Genomic DNA, 15,718 nt, shown 5'->3' on the forward strand with positions numbered 1-15,718 from the left:
TAAATACAATTATCACAATATACATTGAATGATGTTTTTAATAGCTTTATACTAGGGGTGTAACAATACACTTGTGTCATGATTCAAAATAAATCACGATACTTCACTTATCGATGAACTTATTGGTATTTTAATACAAGTTAATTATAATTAGTTACATTTATATAGTGCTTTTCTAGACACTCAAAGCCATAAAATCTAGACACTAGCCATATTGTGCCAAAACGCTCACCACTCACCAGCTGATTGGCCTAGATGATGTTTGTTCTTTCACTATAAGGATTGCCACTGACGCTTTAAATGATGCTTGCGATCCGACTTTGAGGAGTCATTCCCAGTGGCGTAGCCAGGATTTTTTTTTTATAGGGGTGGCCGGCAACCATTCTGAGGTGGCACAGAAATCTTTGTTATTTCAACATGAAAATTTGTTTGACTATTACACACTGGACTGTTTTAGTGCATACAACACAAATAAATACAGTTAATTTGAACTTAATTGTAATTGAGATAGTCTAGTGAATTAGATCATGGAACACTGAGTGAATGTGACAATTTTTTTGTGTTAGTCCCCACCTTTAAACTCAGTAAAGGAAAATGTGTTCTCTACTGAACCCCTATATGCAAGAATATGAATTTATTTAAATTATATAATAAGGGTAGAAATCAGCATTTTTTTTTATGCATTTAAATATTATCCATTGTTGTTTGTATACTTTACAAGTTGAAGCAAAATTAGCGCCTATCTTTCAGTATAAATGCACAGTGCTCACATTTATTTGTGCATTTAAAAAATCATATCATACATATCAGCTTGTGCCTTATATTTATTGCTATATTACACAACATTATTATTATTATCTTTGCACAGTTTTGATGCAACTTTAAACACATTTAGTTATATACAATTGTGCATGTTCGTCGTAGTTTTGTTTTGCGCTTTATTTGAAGTGATATACAGAGCGGCTGAGCGCACCACAATTTCTCGTGATATTCAAGAGTGCGCGTCGTGAGCACAGTATAACTGCGGACACTTAGGACAGGAAATTTAGTTTTTCTAAGTTTTACTGACATATAGACTGATAACATCTCATCTGACTGCAGATACTGAATCAGGACAACGCGCTTCTCTCGGAATCTAACAGAAGTGTCACAGGTTTTCACACGTTTTCAAAATAAAGATGGCATCGAAAAAACAGAGAATTACGTTTGTTATTGTTTCTTTGACCACACAATGTATATGACCCAGTAAAAACAGTTTTACAGCCCACCAGTTGAGAAACATTGACGTAGTCTATAGTATTCACTGTTGTCCTGCTGAAGCTCATTCGGCACCTTTTCCGCAATCAATCAATCAATCAATCAACTTTATTTATATAGCGCTTTTACAATCACGATTGTGTCAAAGCAGCTTCACAGTGTCAAACAGGATAATATTGCGACAAAATTAGATTTGGCTGTACAGTTGTACTGGAGAAAACAGTAATTTTATTAGCTTAGTTTAATTTATCATATAGCAACAATGTTGGCAGATCAGTATTATAGTTTATAGAATTAAATAAGACCTAATTCATTTATTTTATTTTATTTTTTTAAACAATTTTTTTTATTTAAAAGCAGAACCATCTCTTTAATACCACAAAAAACACAAGACTAGTTCCGCCACTGGTCATTCCAGCAGCGATCGCGCTTCATATGATCAATGCAATCCGTCACAGTTCTAATCGCAAGAAAGTGTGTCAAAATGACTATTCCTAAACTGTAAATGTTTAGCTCATCTAAAAATGTATGTAATGTATAGCCTATATTTTAATAATAAAATGCAGTGTTATTTTACATTTGATTACAGTTTCTGTACCTGAAATCTTTTTTTTTAATTACAGAGGGTTTACTTGTCTTAAGAAATGCTTGAAATTTATATTCGTATTTTATTTTTATTTTTAAACAGTAGGCAAAAGATTTTGGTACATAGTATTCAGCAACAATTAAATGTTTTGCAATAAGAATAAATATGAATGATATCCAAGGTTTAAAAAAAAAAAAGCATTACCTTATTGGAGTGGAAATTAGTAATTGATAAGCAGAATTGGAAACTGGAAACGTTCCAATTGAAATGATACCCAACCCTACAAATGACTTTAACATCTGAAATGTTTATGAATTAGCTGAAATATTTTCTACTGATTTTTTTACAGGGTTTTTCCTCTTCCTGTATTACTACCACATTCACAAAGATGTTGCAGGAAATTTCTCTGATGATCCTGAAAGCTCCGGCTCGACCACAACCATCGTTCAATGCACAAATAATGATGTGGAAAATATTTATAATTAGCAGAATTATGTTTTTTTTTTCCTCTTTCTTAAACTGAGTTGCTGTTTAAGGAGATATTATATTTATATTTTATATACATTTTATATTTTGTATAAATATATATTTTATATGTATTTAAAATATTTATGTACATTAAAATGTGACCCTAAAAAGGGCCAACTTTATTGAAAACAATCAAAATAAATGACAAATATATGTGATTATCGTTACCTGAGCCATCTGTTATTGTGGGAGGATTGAATTATGCTGAATATTACTAATGTTAGATATATAATCATCCTGCTGTCCTGTATGTTTCAGCAAATGGATATTAGAGCGACACCAACAATACTGTAGCTCTTTTAGAAGACAAAAATTTGCATCTTCAGGATAAAACTAAAGTCGCATGACAGTGGATGCAGATATTTCCTTCTTCACAGACATGGATGTGGAACCTATTTGGTTAATAAAAACACTGAAATTCACAGTTAAAGTCCAAATAAGCGTGATTTCCTGTATGCAAATGAAGCGTATGTCAGTGTTTCAGCGGCTGAGCTGCGGATCATAACCGTACGGCTTCATATGTGAACGGATGAATCTCTCTCTCCTCTTGGACTGTGGACTCTTGGTTTCTGTGTAAGAAAATGCTTTAGAATTCACAAACAATATCTGTTGAAAAGGAAATTCAATTCTTGTGTCTCTATCAGGATGTCTTTGGGAATTATGTCTCGGCTAAAGCAGAACTTGCCGTGGCTGATGATCGTCTGTTGTGCTTTAGGCCAGATAAGTATGTCGCTTTAAACAATTATAATTGAAATATCTTTATACACTGGCTTTAATGTTGTATTTGTGCAGGCAGCTCAAAAGACCCAAAACTCTGTTTGACATCAACAAATCCAGGTAGACTGTGTGAATACATATTTACTGTCTAAAAACACTGACAAACTCATTTAAAACTCAGGTAATTTCTTTTCTTCTTTTAGATAAAGATGTGACATGTCAATCTGATGATTGTCATTGGGATTTTCACATAATCAATGTCACACTAAACCTCTCTTCTCCAGGTAAAACCTATATATATATATATATATATAATATAATTTATAAACCATTCTTGAGTTCAACAGCTCTTTAAAAAGTATTATTTTAACAAATGTAAGCTGTTTTCTGTGCTTTTAGGATGGCACAAATCATACAATTTCAGCATATTAAAACATGAGGGGAAATGTGAAGTCAGAAGGAATGAGACGTTTGCAGACACAAAGCTGTTGATATTGCTAAAAGATAATTGTCTGCAATCAACCTTAAATCCAGCAGGTGTGTGTCGTTCTACAATAGACGTTAGGGTTAAAGGGTTAGTTCACCCAAAAATGAAAATTATGTCATTAATTACTCACCCTCATGTCGTTGGACACCTTCGTTCATCTTCAGAACACAAATGAAGAAATTTTTGTCGAAAGCTGATGGCTGAGAAAGGCTTCAGAAAGGCCTCCATTGGCATTCAGTACATTTCCACTGACCCACTCAAAAGACCCATAAAGGCACTAAAGACTTCGTTACAAAGTCCATCTCACTACAGCGGCTGTGAGGCTGAGGTGTCCAACGACATGAGGCTGAGTAATTAATGAAATAATTTTCATTTTTGGGTGAACTAACCCTTTAAGTGTTTATGGTTGTGAGTTGTTTGGTGTTGTTCTTTTTCACATAATATCAAATTGTACTTTATATAAAAAGTTTTCGACTTTCCACTAATCATTGCTCATGAATGCAAACCATAAACCGTTTAAATGCGTTTCTGAAAAAGAGCAGATCATGGTACAACCAGAGACTATTTTAGATTAGTTAACCTATGTTTAGCAAGTCTTGTAATAATTCAATCTCTTGCCTTTTACAGGAATTGTGAGTAATGTGAGCTGCCAGACAGAGTCACAAAGTGCTGCAGCAGGTAAGATTTTATCTAGTTTTATATTTACTTTAATTTCAGTTGATCTCCTCAAATAGGGCAGAACAGTTGGTTATTTATCTGGACAGGTGTAACAGGCCACTGTGAATGAGCCTGTGCTTGCGTTCTTTCCTTTCATTTCTGTGCTGATACAATAGCTAAAAATGTTTTTGGTTAATGGGCATTATTTAATTTTTATCAATGTCCTTTGTTATATATGGAAGTCTGTTTCAGCCACTAAATAAAAAAAAAGAGTAATTGCGCATTTATATCTCAGAATTCTGACTTTATAAAAATAAAGACACCGTATGGAGCATCTAAATCTCCTCACTGTCTGTTTCAAGGGTCAGCTCATAAAATGTGTCCGACAAGTAAGATACTACACTCCTAATATATGTTTTTTCCCCTCATTTCATGATCTATAAAACCCTAATCTGGTCATAATTGTAATATGTTGCACTAGTGTAACTACTATAGAGTTTTCATTTGAACAGTTTGTGTTTTTGTGATCGCTATAATTCTAATCTTGTCATAATTGTAATATGTTAATTAGTTAGACTGTCGTGCTTGTATACTATCAAGTTGTCATGAGAACGGATTGTGTTTTTGTGATTGAAGGGTGAATTTTCACTGAATATTTGACCTGGATTAGAAACACACAGATTCTGACATAGTCGTTGCCTGGGTTACGTATGTGTGGGGCGGAGCTATCAAAATAGGGCCGAGACCCTTTTTGGGGGGAGGGGCGTGTTTGTTTTGGTGATCTGAAATATCATCAACGGTTACAAAAAAGCACTTACTCCAGTTTTAAGGGTAAAGTTGGGACAGGTGTGGTGGTATGGGTAAGTTAAGGGTAAAGTTAAGGCCATTTGTTGTGGGATGGGTTAGTTTAAGGGTAGGATTAGGTGTAAGGGAAGGGTCAACAGTGTAATTATAAATGTAACTACAGAAATTAGAGAGTAATTTAGTACAGTAGAACAGTAAAGCGCAGGAAGTAGAGCAGGAAGTACAGCTGTGATATCAAAAGCCCGCCCACACTCTCGCAGATGCAGAACAATTAATTATGTTGGTGTGAAACAAACAGTTACGGAAATGTAGAAATTAAAGCTAAAGCTCTAATCTGCTCCCAAAAATTCCGAAAAAAGTCCGTTAGTGCCTCAGTGACAACTTCACTCAGAGAAGACGTCGATCTCAGCTGTCAATCATGATGTCACACCCCCTGTTTTTATAGCATCAGATAACTAACTAAAACTAAACTTATTTTAAAAACGAACACTTGAAATGAAATCATCGTGATTATAACTGCCTTCAATGACATAAACTAACTTTGGGGAAAAATATTTTAAGTGTAATTTTATTGTTTAGTTTGCCTCGAGTCCATTAGAAAACAAAGAGGCGCGGCTATACTGGGACCGGCCACCGGGGGGCGATCGAGGCGCGAAAGCATCAGTATCTGAGAGGGAGACTGCAGGCTTGGTCCAATAACATTTAATTAAAACCTGCAAAAACTCATTTCAAGAGATGTAAAAAGAGATGATTTTTACTATTTTGATTGTGTTTGTGATAGTGCATGCAGATTAAATATTAAGTTGTTAAGTTGTTGCAGTGTGTCAATAATGAATAGGCCTTTGTGAACTGTAATAAATATGCATGCATAATTTACAATACATGTATAAGTTTGTAAAACTTTAGTCTGAGATTCAAATGTACAGATATACAAAAAACAAATCTCATTTCTTTTTTGAAGGTCAAGAAAGAAGCAATTGTTTTGTGTATTATGATGGGAGTGAATGGATGTGTGTCATCTGCGTTAATGAGAGTTCAGCTACTGTCACAACACTGTCACACACCACCACTATCAGTCCATCTACCAGTTTTACAACAGCCAAGATAACTTACAGCCTAACTACAGTTGGTCTAACAGACGAGAATGGATTTATTAGTCCCACAAAAGCATCGTAAGTGAGTGGTTATCAGTGACTTTTAAAATGAAAGCTATATTACTGAACAAGTGATTATTACATTTTGCAGAGAATCTTTGGACAATCTGGAGTCTAAGATGGAAGAGATGGAACACAACAATATAAGCAACGCACAGATTGACATGGGGGATGTTATTGGTCTTCTTCACATACAAGACGAGAACACAGAAAGCAGAGACACATGTTACTCTTCAGATCTGAACAGGATAAACGTAAGACTTGAGTGACATTTAAAAATGATATGATTCCTCATTAATTTAATTTTTTTTTTCACAGGTTACTGATTGTCAAAGTGGCCTGAACACAGACATTCCCTGGTCTGTAAAAATTCCCAGCGAGGCCTTTAATAAATCAAGGATGAAAAACCATGGGTGTGCATTACTCGGAGTTCTACAGTTCAAAAATCTGGGAAAGGTACTCAAGTAAAAATGTCATGCTTAAACATTTTAGGGAATGCTTATGATAGCTCACCCCAAAAGTTTCACCCAATGCATTTTCACCAATCTCATCTTCCATCATGACACAAATATTAGGATCAGCTAGATATTAATACATTGTGTAATATCTCCTACTGTTATGATGCTTCTATCCTATGGTGTTTTTACCCTCTATGAATTGAAATTCTACTTTTGTATTCCAGTGAAGACATAACAGCATAAGAAACATTTTTGGGGGGAACTTTTCTTTAAACAAATGTCTCTTGATCTATTATATTCACACACGTTTACATTTGATTTGCTCTATTTCTTATTTAGGATGAAACAAAAAAATACACTGTTTTGAACGATGAGGTTTATGGAATAACGATGAAGGCCAATATCTCCAATCTTACCAACAATATAGAAATGTTCTTTACAAAGAAAGACCTGGTAATGATGGTTTTGTTCCGAACCTTTTTTTAAAATATAATAATCAGACACTGTGAAAGCAAAATAAAAATGTTGTTACAGGTCGGTAATGCGTCCTGCAGATCTTGGGATGGCAAAGGTAAATGTATTTATGGTTGTTTTGATAAGTTTCCGTAAGCAAACCCAATTTATTTTATATATTTAATTCCTTGTACTCTTTTCTTCAAAAGGAAGTCTTAAATGGACGACGTCCGGCTGTGAGACAGAACAAATCAACAATAACACCATAAAGTGCTCGTGTTCACACCTGACGTTCTTTGCAGTGCTGATGGTGAGAAGCTTCTCAGAGTTTCATTTAAAGACCCTATGAAGTCACATATTTTTAGTTGACATATATTTCCCTGATCTCTCAGTCTCTGCCAGATAACAGCACAGCAGCGTATGTGGTATCATTGAGCTTCATCTCTTCCATCGGCTGCGGCATCTCCATGTTTTTTATGTCCATCGCTCTGTTCATGCATTTCCTGTTACGGTAGAGTATATTAAATCATGACATAGACAGGGATGCACTGAAATTTGCTGCTGCTAAAGTTTGGCAGTGTGCATACATTTTAAAAACTTACATTGTTTTTACTCCATACATTCAATATGAATAACCTTTAGGACAGTATATTTACCCATATACCTACATTTAGGATATATGTGGTGCAAATGACAAACTGAGAGAAATTGTGACATTATGCCCCCTCCCGGAAAGGTGCGACCGCGCCTCAGCAGATGAGTTGAAAAGGTGGAGGATGAGAGTCCGGGAGAGTGATAGAACGAGAAGTGCAGGGTGGTGTGATTCAATGAATGGCCTTCAACAGGGACAGGCAGGTGATGATCCATGGTGGTGTCACTGGAGGGAGGAGTCATGGAAAGTGAGGTCCACATCGAGATGACCAGAAGTGATGGCAACATAGGAGGTGCAGCCAAAGAGCCAAAAGTGGAGTTGGACCAACTGAGGGCAGAGGCAGACCTTGAGGGAGGTCAGAGCTAGCCAGAGCCTGCAGGTGGGATGTCTGAACCAGGTGGAGCCTGAGGAAGCCTGGCGAGATTTGGCCAGGATGCCGGGGTTACACCCCTACTCTTTTTCCAAAGGATATCCTATGATTTTTAATGACCACAGAGAGTCAGGACCTCGGTTTAATGTCTCACCCAAAGGACGGTGCTTTTTGACAGTATAGTGTCCATATACAGGGGTGTTAGGACTGGTTAGCTTCAGTTGGAAACTTGGGCTTGGTCTACACGGTGATATGGCTGCTGGCCCTAGGACTGGGCAGCAGGAGTGGCTGAGTACTGAGGAGAATGGAGAATCACAGAAACTAACAAAAACCCATGTATAAATTATAGCAGTCTAGAGAGGTGATGGGAGAGGGAGGCTGGGCAGTAGGGCTGTGATGGTTGCAGTTTCTTTTACCACCGGTGGTAGAGCAAACTATATATATATATATATATATATATATATATATATATATATATATATATATATATATCACTCCCTCTGGGAACCCTCTGGCTTTGCATTCGCAATTGACCACTGATTTGACCGATTTTCCACAAATTTAACAATAGGCTTACTCCATTTTATTCTACTGCAAATGGAATCTCTTATTTATTTTCCCAAATCTTGAGAGAAGTAAATTAAGTATCTTGTTCGACATGAATGTTATGTTTCCATGGCTGCTTGATCGCTCCTTTTGGCATAGGCTCAAACATTGCAGCGGAGGCAGGCTCTTGCTGTCATTCCTCGCAGTGGGATGGTCTCTGGCTGGGCACGGGGTTAGGAGTGAGGCTGGTGTTGACGTTAGCTGGTCCAACAGTCAGAGATGAGCCACAGGATATAACCAATACCCACTTCACGTAATCAGCGAAACTCTCTCATGGTCCCTCCATGGACAACTGCTCCTTGGTTCAGTCCAGTGTGTAGGAATGAGCATAAGTATAAGTTGTCCGGGTAGTTGGTGAGATGGGCTAGAAACAAGAAATCCTCCAAATGTTCCTAGAGGGAGTGAGTTCCCTGCTCAATGCACAATAGCAGTATGGAAATATTGTCCATGGTGGTTTAAAAAAAAAAAAAAAAAAAAAAACATAAGTAATGGCAAAACCCACACACAAAAACATGAGAAACACTAAATAAAGTGTGGCGTAATCACTTCTTGGTTGGGTCTTCAGTCATTGATTGTGTTTGCTAGAACACACTTAAACACAAAGATGAAGATAAATAGGCAGTCTTTGATAAATCCACAAGGTAAATACATATAAAGAGAGTAGTGTAAAATCCAAAAACATTGACGAGACCCAACAACAATGAACAGAAAAAAGGGAACTAAATACAAACCCAATTCCAAAAAAGTACAAATTGTGAATAAAAAAGAAATGCAATAATTTACGAATATCATAAACTTATATTTTATTCACAATAAAATATATGCGTTGATAACATCAAATGTTGCAAATGAGACATTTTGAAATTGCATGTCAAATATTGGCTCATTTTCGATTTCATTAAAGCTACACATTCCAAAAAAGTTGGAACAGGTAGCAATAAGAGGCCCAAAAAGTTAAATTTACATTTACATTTAGTCATTTAGCAGATGCTTTTATCCAAAGCGACTTACAAAAAAGGGAGAGCATTAAAAGCAATGAAACAAACAAGGCCAACAACCTGCAAGAGCTGTAAGAATTCTCAGTTAATTGAGCACAGTACACAAACTTTTTTTTTTGAGACAAAAAACAGAAAATATAATTGGATAGTTAAGTGCTAGTCTTTATTGGTCAGGTGCAATTGGAAAAGATGTGTCTTAAAATGTTTTTAAAAAAAGCTACAGACTCAGTAGCACGAATTGAGATCGGCAGGTCATTCCACCAGATGGAAACGGTCCAGGAAAATGTCCGTGAGAGCGATTTCATGCCTCTTTGGGATGGAACCACGATGCGCCGTTCACTCGCCGAATGCAAGCTTCTGGAGGGTGTGTAATTCTGAACAAGCGAGTCTAGGTATACTGGTGCAGAGTCAGTGGTTGCTCTGTAGGCGAGAACCAGTGCCTTGAATTTGATGCGAGCAGCCATTGGCAACCAGTACAATCTGATGAAGAGAGGCATGACATGCGCTCTCTTTGGCTCATTTCTCGCCGCTGCATTCTGGATTAGTTGCAAGTGTTTGATAGTGCATGCTGGAAGGCCAGCTAGAAGAGCATTAACAATAGTCCAGTCTGGAGAGAACAAGAGCTTGGACCAGGAGTTGTACAGCTGTTCTGATAGGAAGGGTCTAATCTTTCTAATGTTGTATAAGGCAAATCTGCAGGACCAGGCTGTTGCAGTAATGTGGTCAGTGAAGTTTAAATGGTCATCAATCATAACTCCAAGGTTCCCGGATCTCCTGGATGGAGTTGAATGGAGAAATTTTGATGAAGTGCTGGGTTGGTTGAGGCAACAAGTAATTATGTCTTTGCAAGATTAAGTTGAAGGTGATGCTCCTTCATTCAGTCAGAAATATCTGTCAGACAGGCAGCGATACGAACACTGACTGTAGGATAATCTGGTTGTAATGAGAAGTAGAGTTGAGTGTCATCAGCATAGCAGTGATAGGAGAAGCCATTTCTGAATGACAGAGCCTAATGATGACATGTAGATGAAGAAGAGAAGTGGTCCAAGCACTGAGCCCTGTGGAACCCCAGTAGCTAGATGATTAGACTTAGACACTTCACCTCTCCATGACACCCTGTAGGACCTACCCGAGAGGTAAGACCTGAACCACTAGAGAGCAGTTCCTGAGATACCCATCTTCTTAAGTGTTGACAGGAGGATCTGGTGGTTAACTGTGTCAAAAGCAGCAGAGAGATCCAGCAAGATGAGTCCTGAGGATTTGGAAGCTGCTTTTGCCGGTCTCAGAGCTTCAGTGACCGAGAATAGGGCAGTCTCAGTCGAGTGGCCGGTTTTGAAGCCAGATTGGTTGTTGTCCAGGAGGTTATTCTGTTCAAGAAACATAGAGAGTTGATTCAACACAACTCGCTCAAGTGTCTTTGCAATGAAATGGACACTGTAATGGAAATCACAACATGGGCTCAGGAATACTTTCAGAAAACAATGTTGGTGAACACAATCCACCTTGCCATTTGCCGTTGCCGGCTAAAACTATATAGCTTAAAAAAGAAGCCATATCTAAACATGATCAAGAAGCACGGGCGTTTTCTCTGGGCCAAGGCTCATTTAAAATGAACAGTGGCAAAGTAACTGTTCAGGAAAACTGTTCTGTGGTCAGACGAATCAAAATGTGAAGGTTTTCTTTGTTGTAAAAACTGGGACGCTATGTCATTCGGACTAAAGAGGACAAGGATAACCCAAGATGTTATCAGCGCTCAGTTCAAAAGCCTGCATCTTTGATGGTATGGGGTTGCATGAGTGTGTGTGGCATGGGCAACTTACACATCTGGAAAGGCACCATCAACGCTGAAAGGTATATCTAAGTTATAGAACAACATACTGTATGCTCCCAAGCCAGATGGCATCTCTTTCATGGAAGAACTTGCATTTTCCAACAACATACTGCATCAATTACAACATCATGGGTGCGTAGAAGAAGGATCCAGGTACTGAAATGGCAAGCCTGCAGTCTAGATCTTTCACCCATAGAAAACATTTGGAGCATCATAAAGAGGAAGATGCGATAAAGAAGACCTAAGACTGTTGCGCAACTAAAAGCATGTATTAGACAAGAATGGGACAACATTCCTATTTCTAAACTTGTCTCTTGAGTCCCCAAACATTTGCAGACTGTTATAAAAAGAAGAGGGGATGCCACACAGTGGTAAACATGGCCTTATCACAACTTTTTTGAGAACTGTTACTGCCATGAAATTTAAAAGCAATATTTTAAAACCTATTTTCCTCTTACAATTACACATTTTCTAAGTTTAAACATTTGATATGTCATCTATGTTGTATTCTGAATAAAGTATTGCCCTTTGAAACTTCCACATTATTGCCATTTGTTTTTAATCACAATTTGTACAGTGTCCCAACTTTTTTGGAATTGGGTTTGTACACAGGTAAACAAAGATTATTAGTCACACACACCTGAAATGAGGGACAAAATCAGATCTGTTAGTATCACAACAAACAAGGCAGAGGAAACATAAAGGTGAAAATGAAAACGAAGAAAATTAAAAAGCAAAGTGAAAAAGTTGAGCTTGTATTTTTAAAATCAGAATCAGTAAAATGATTGTAAAATTCTGGGCCGAAGCTGGTATATACAGTATATATATATATATATATATATATATATATATATATATATATATATATATATATATATATATATATATATATATGGTCCAGCTTTGGCCCAGAATTTTCTTTTCGGTGCATCTCTAAACATAGTTATTACATATAATTTATGGACCAATAGCTTTTGTTCCTCTTTTAGCTAAAGGTGTCTGCTAAATGCATGTTAAAAATACCTTTTTTGTTTATATTTGAACAGGAAAGCCAAATCAAATCAGGCCACAAAGATCTTGATGAACATGTTTGTGGCTTTGTTTCTCCTGAATTTATCCTTTTTGTCAAACGAGAGCGTGGCCAACACAGAAGTCAAGGCTGCGTGCGTCTTCATAGCGCTGCTCATGCATTACTCCATGCTGGCTACATTCACCTGGTACTTTATTCAAGCTCTTCATATGTACTTATGGCTCATCAGACAGAACGTCACCATCACAAACTACATAAGGAAGATCACCGTGTTCAGCTGGAGTGAGTAATATGAACAAAACATCTGTTATACTGTCGCCTTAAGAAATATAATGTGAACAAGCTATATGAACTACCCTCATAACACTTTTATGGTGGTTTTGTCATTTTCTAGCAGCTCCTTTAAAATCATCTGATTATTTATTTATTTATTTATTTATTTATTTATTTATTTATTTATTTATTTATTTATTTATTTATTTAAATCTCTGTATGTTTTCAGCATTTCCGGCTCCAATAGTCATAGCTTTTGCTTTATTAGGAGGATATAAAGCAGTGATTATAAACGCAACATCTGGAAAAAACACAAAAATGTAAGTTGTTCTGATGTTGCAAATGCATTAATTAATGAAGCTAAACAAGTCAACATTGTCTCGTCTCTTCTGATTATAGGTGCTGGATAACAGATCCTTTTATTCTCTACATAGTGAACATTGGTTACTATGCCTTTGTCTTCATCTTCACGACTGGAGTCTTCATCATGATCGTCACTAAGATTGTCCAAGCCCGACACATAAGAGCGACTGACGGCAAGAGAAAGACGTTCAGAAAGCAGCTCATGATGGTGTTGAGTTTGTTCCTGCTCTTCGGCCTGACGTGGGCTGTGGCATTCTTCAGTTATGGGCCGATGCTCATTCCCTCATATTACATCTTCACTGTGTTGAACTCGTTCCAGGGTGAGAAACAATCACACGGGTCCTACATGATGATTGCGTGGGATACAAACATTTTGTTGTTTTTGTAACATTTGGAAAATAATACAAATTAATTTAATCATATTTTAAATGTTAATGAATTAGTTGAAATATGTTCTACTGATTTTTTTCAGGGTTTTTCCTCTTCCTGTATTACTACCACATTCACAATGATGCTGCAGGAAATCTCTCAGATAATCCAGAATGTTCCAGCTCCACCACAACCATCATTCAATGCACAATTAATGCTGTGGAAAATATTTATAATTAGCAGAATTAAGGTGTCTCTTAGACTTTCTTAGACAGAGTTCTTCAACTGATTTAAGAAAAATCTCAATACATGTCACTTCTGAATAAGTAAGAACTGTTTAAAATGATGTGTATACATACAATTATGACCCTAAAAATGGCCAATTTTACTGAAATCACTCAAAACAACTGACAAATCTCTGTGATGACCATTACTAAAACTTTTATTGTGGGAGGATTAAATTGTGCTGAATATTAATGTTGTAGCCATTTAAGAAAATGTATTTGCTTTAAATTTTTGTTTCAGTGTTACAATATTATTTGTTTTGTTTTAATTTAATCTGTTAAAAAATATATAAAAAATAGAATATAGAAAATTAAATACGTCATAAGGGGCGTGGAAATAGATTGAATACAATATGTTAGGACATATGAAGTGGCTTAGATTTTTTTTGTTTTTTGTTTGAGTTTTTTTTTTTTTTTGTATCTTAATTTCAATCAATGTTTTGTTAATTATATGGATTTAAATAAATTAGAAAAAAAACAAACAATGCCTGGTGGAATGAAGTGCGTACCAAAACCCACTACCATGCTTCTGCAGCCTTGAGAAAAGGCTGAAACAATAAGTCAAATCTCTTGTGGATTTCGTTTGGATTTACAGTACGGTGCATTATAGAACTGTAAGAAATGGATTTACTGCTAAGACAAAAGCTGAGGTCCAACACCCTGCAATAACACAATAAAACTCACTAATCTGGAGAGAAGATCTCAGAGAAAGAGTGTAGGACACTGCTTTGCCCAAACTTATCTCCTCACATCTTCTCCCTATCCCCTTCTGTTCCCCCCGATTCAAGTCACAGAATGCTTTCTAAGAATGTTTATATAGTACATATGATGTATCTTGTGAATCTATAGTTTTTTTTTCCCCCTTTCATGTTTGGTATAATTTTAAATGCATCTCTCATTTAAAAATCTCTCTCCCCGAAACCAGGCATTAGTAAAGTAAATATTTACAACCCTTTTGTCCTGGTCTGTGTATTTAAGGAAAGGTGACAGAGCTGCCCTTTGGGGAATTCTGTAGCCAGAAACCCCCATGCGGTGCTGTGTCAGTATCTCAAAAACACACTCACACACCATTGTGTGTCCTGTGTCAGGTATGATGACTCTTTAAAACTATTTTCATAGTAACTTTGTAATTAGGGGCCAAGCACCAAACATGCGGAGAAACCTGTTGAAATTGTTCCTATTATTATTATTATTAATATTATTATTATTATTATTATTATTATTATTATTATTAATATTATGTCTGGGAGTCTATGGCAGCCCATTGAACTGCTTGCAGGAAAGTTGTGAAATTTGGCACACTCATTGAGGACGGACTGATGATGATGATGATGATGATGATGATGATGATGATGATGATATACTTTATTTATCCCCAAAGGGAAATTTAGGCGTTACAGCAGCATAAAGACAAGACAAAAACAAGTACACACACACACACACACACACACACACACACACACACACACACACACACACACACACACACACACACACACACACACACACACACACACACACACAAAACATATTACAACTATACAGAATAAACATTATAGCAGCTATACTATTAATTTTAAAAGGAGATATTTAAATACATAAATAAAACAATTTCATGAATATAATAAGTATCAAATAAATATACTCTTCTACATTTTTAATTTAATTTAATGGAAATAGCAAGACTGACAGAAAGATTTAATTATGTAAAAACTATCTTCTATCTAAAAACTATCTTCAGTTAAACAAAGACAAAACTGAAATCACTACATTTGGAAACAAAGATGAAATTCTCAAGGTGAACGCATATCTTGAGGCTAAAGGCCTGATAACAAAAAATC

General features: G+C 36.3%; 1 protein-coding gene across 1 annotated transcript; it reads left to right on the forward strand.

The window, feature by feature from the left end:
• Positions 1 to 3,062: 3,062 nt before the first annotated feature.
• On the forward strand, positions 3,063 to 14,236 carry LOC137090488 (adhesion G-protein coupled receptor G2-like). The gene is made up of 15 exons (XM_067454450.1): positions 3,063 to 3,208; positions 3,292 to 3,372; positions 3,488 to 3,625; positions 4,203 to 4,253; positions 5,998 to 6,208; positions 6,282 to 6,444; positions 6,509 to 6,646; positions 6,988 to 7,101; positions 7,183 to 7,219; positions 7,311 to 7,411; positions 7,494 to 7,612; positions 12,605 to 12,870; positions 13,091 to 13,181; positions 13,261 to 13,544; positions 13,697 to 14,236. Exons 5-15 carry the CDS (start codon positions 6,045 to 6,047, stop codon positions 13,831 to 13,833), a joined length of 1,614 nt encoding a protein of 537 aa, XP_067310551.1. The 5' UTR covers positions 3,063 to 3,208; positions 3,292 to 3,372; positions 3,488 to 3,625; positions 4,203 to 4,253; positions 5,998 to 6,044; the 3' UTR covers positions 13,834 to 14,236.
• Positions 14,237 to 15,718: the final 1,482 nt, after the last annotated feature.

This window comes from Pseudorasbora parva, chromosome 10 (genome assembly GCF_024679245.1).
Source record: "Pseudorasbora parva isolate DD20220531a chromosome 10, ASM2467924v1, whole genome shotgun sequence".
Lineage (NCBI taxonomy): Eukaryota > Metazoa > Chordata > Actinopteri > Cypriniformes > Gobionidae > Pseudorasbora > Pseudorasbora parva.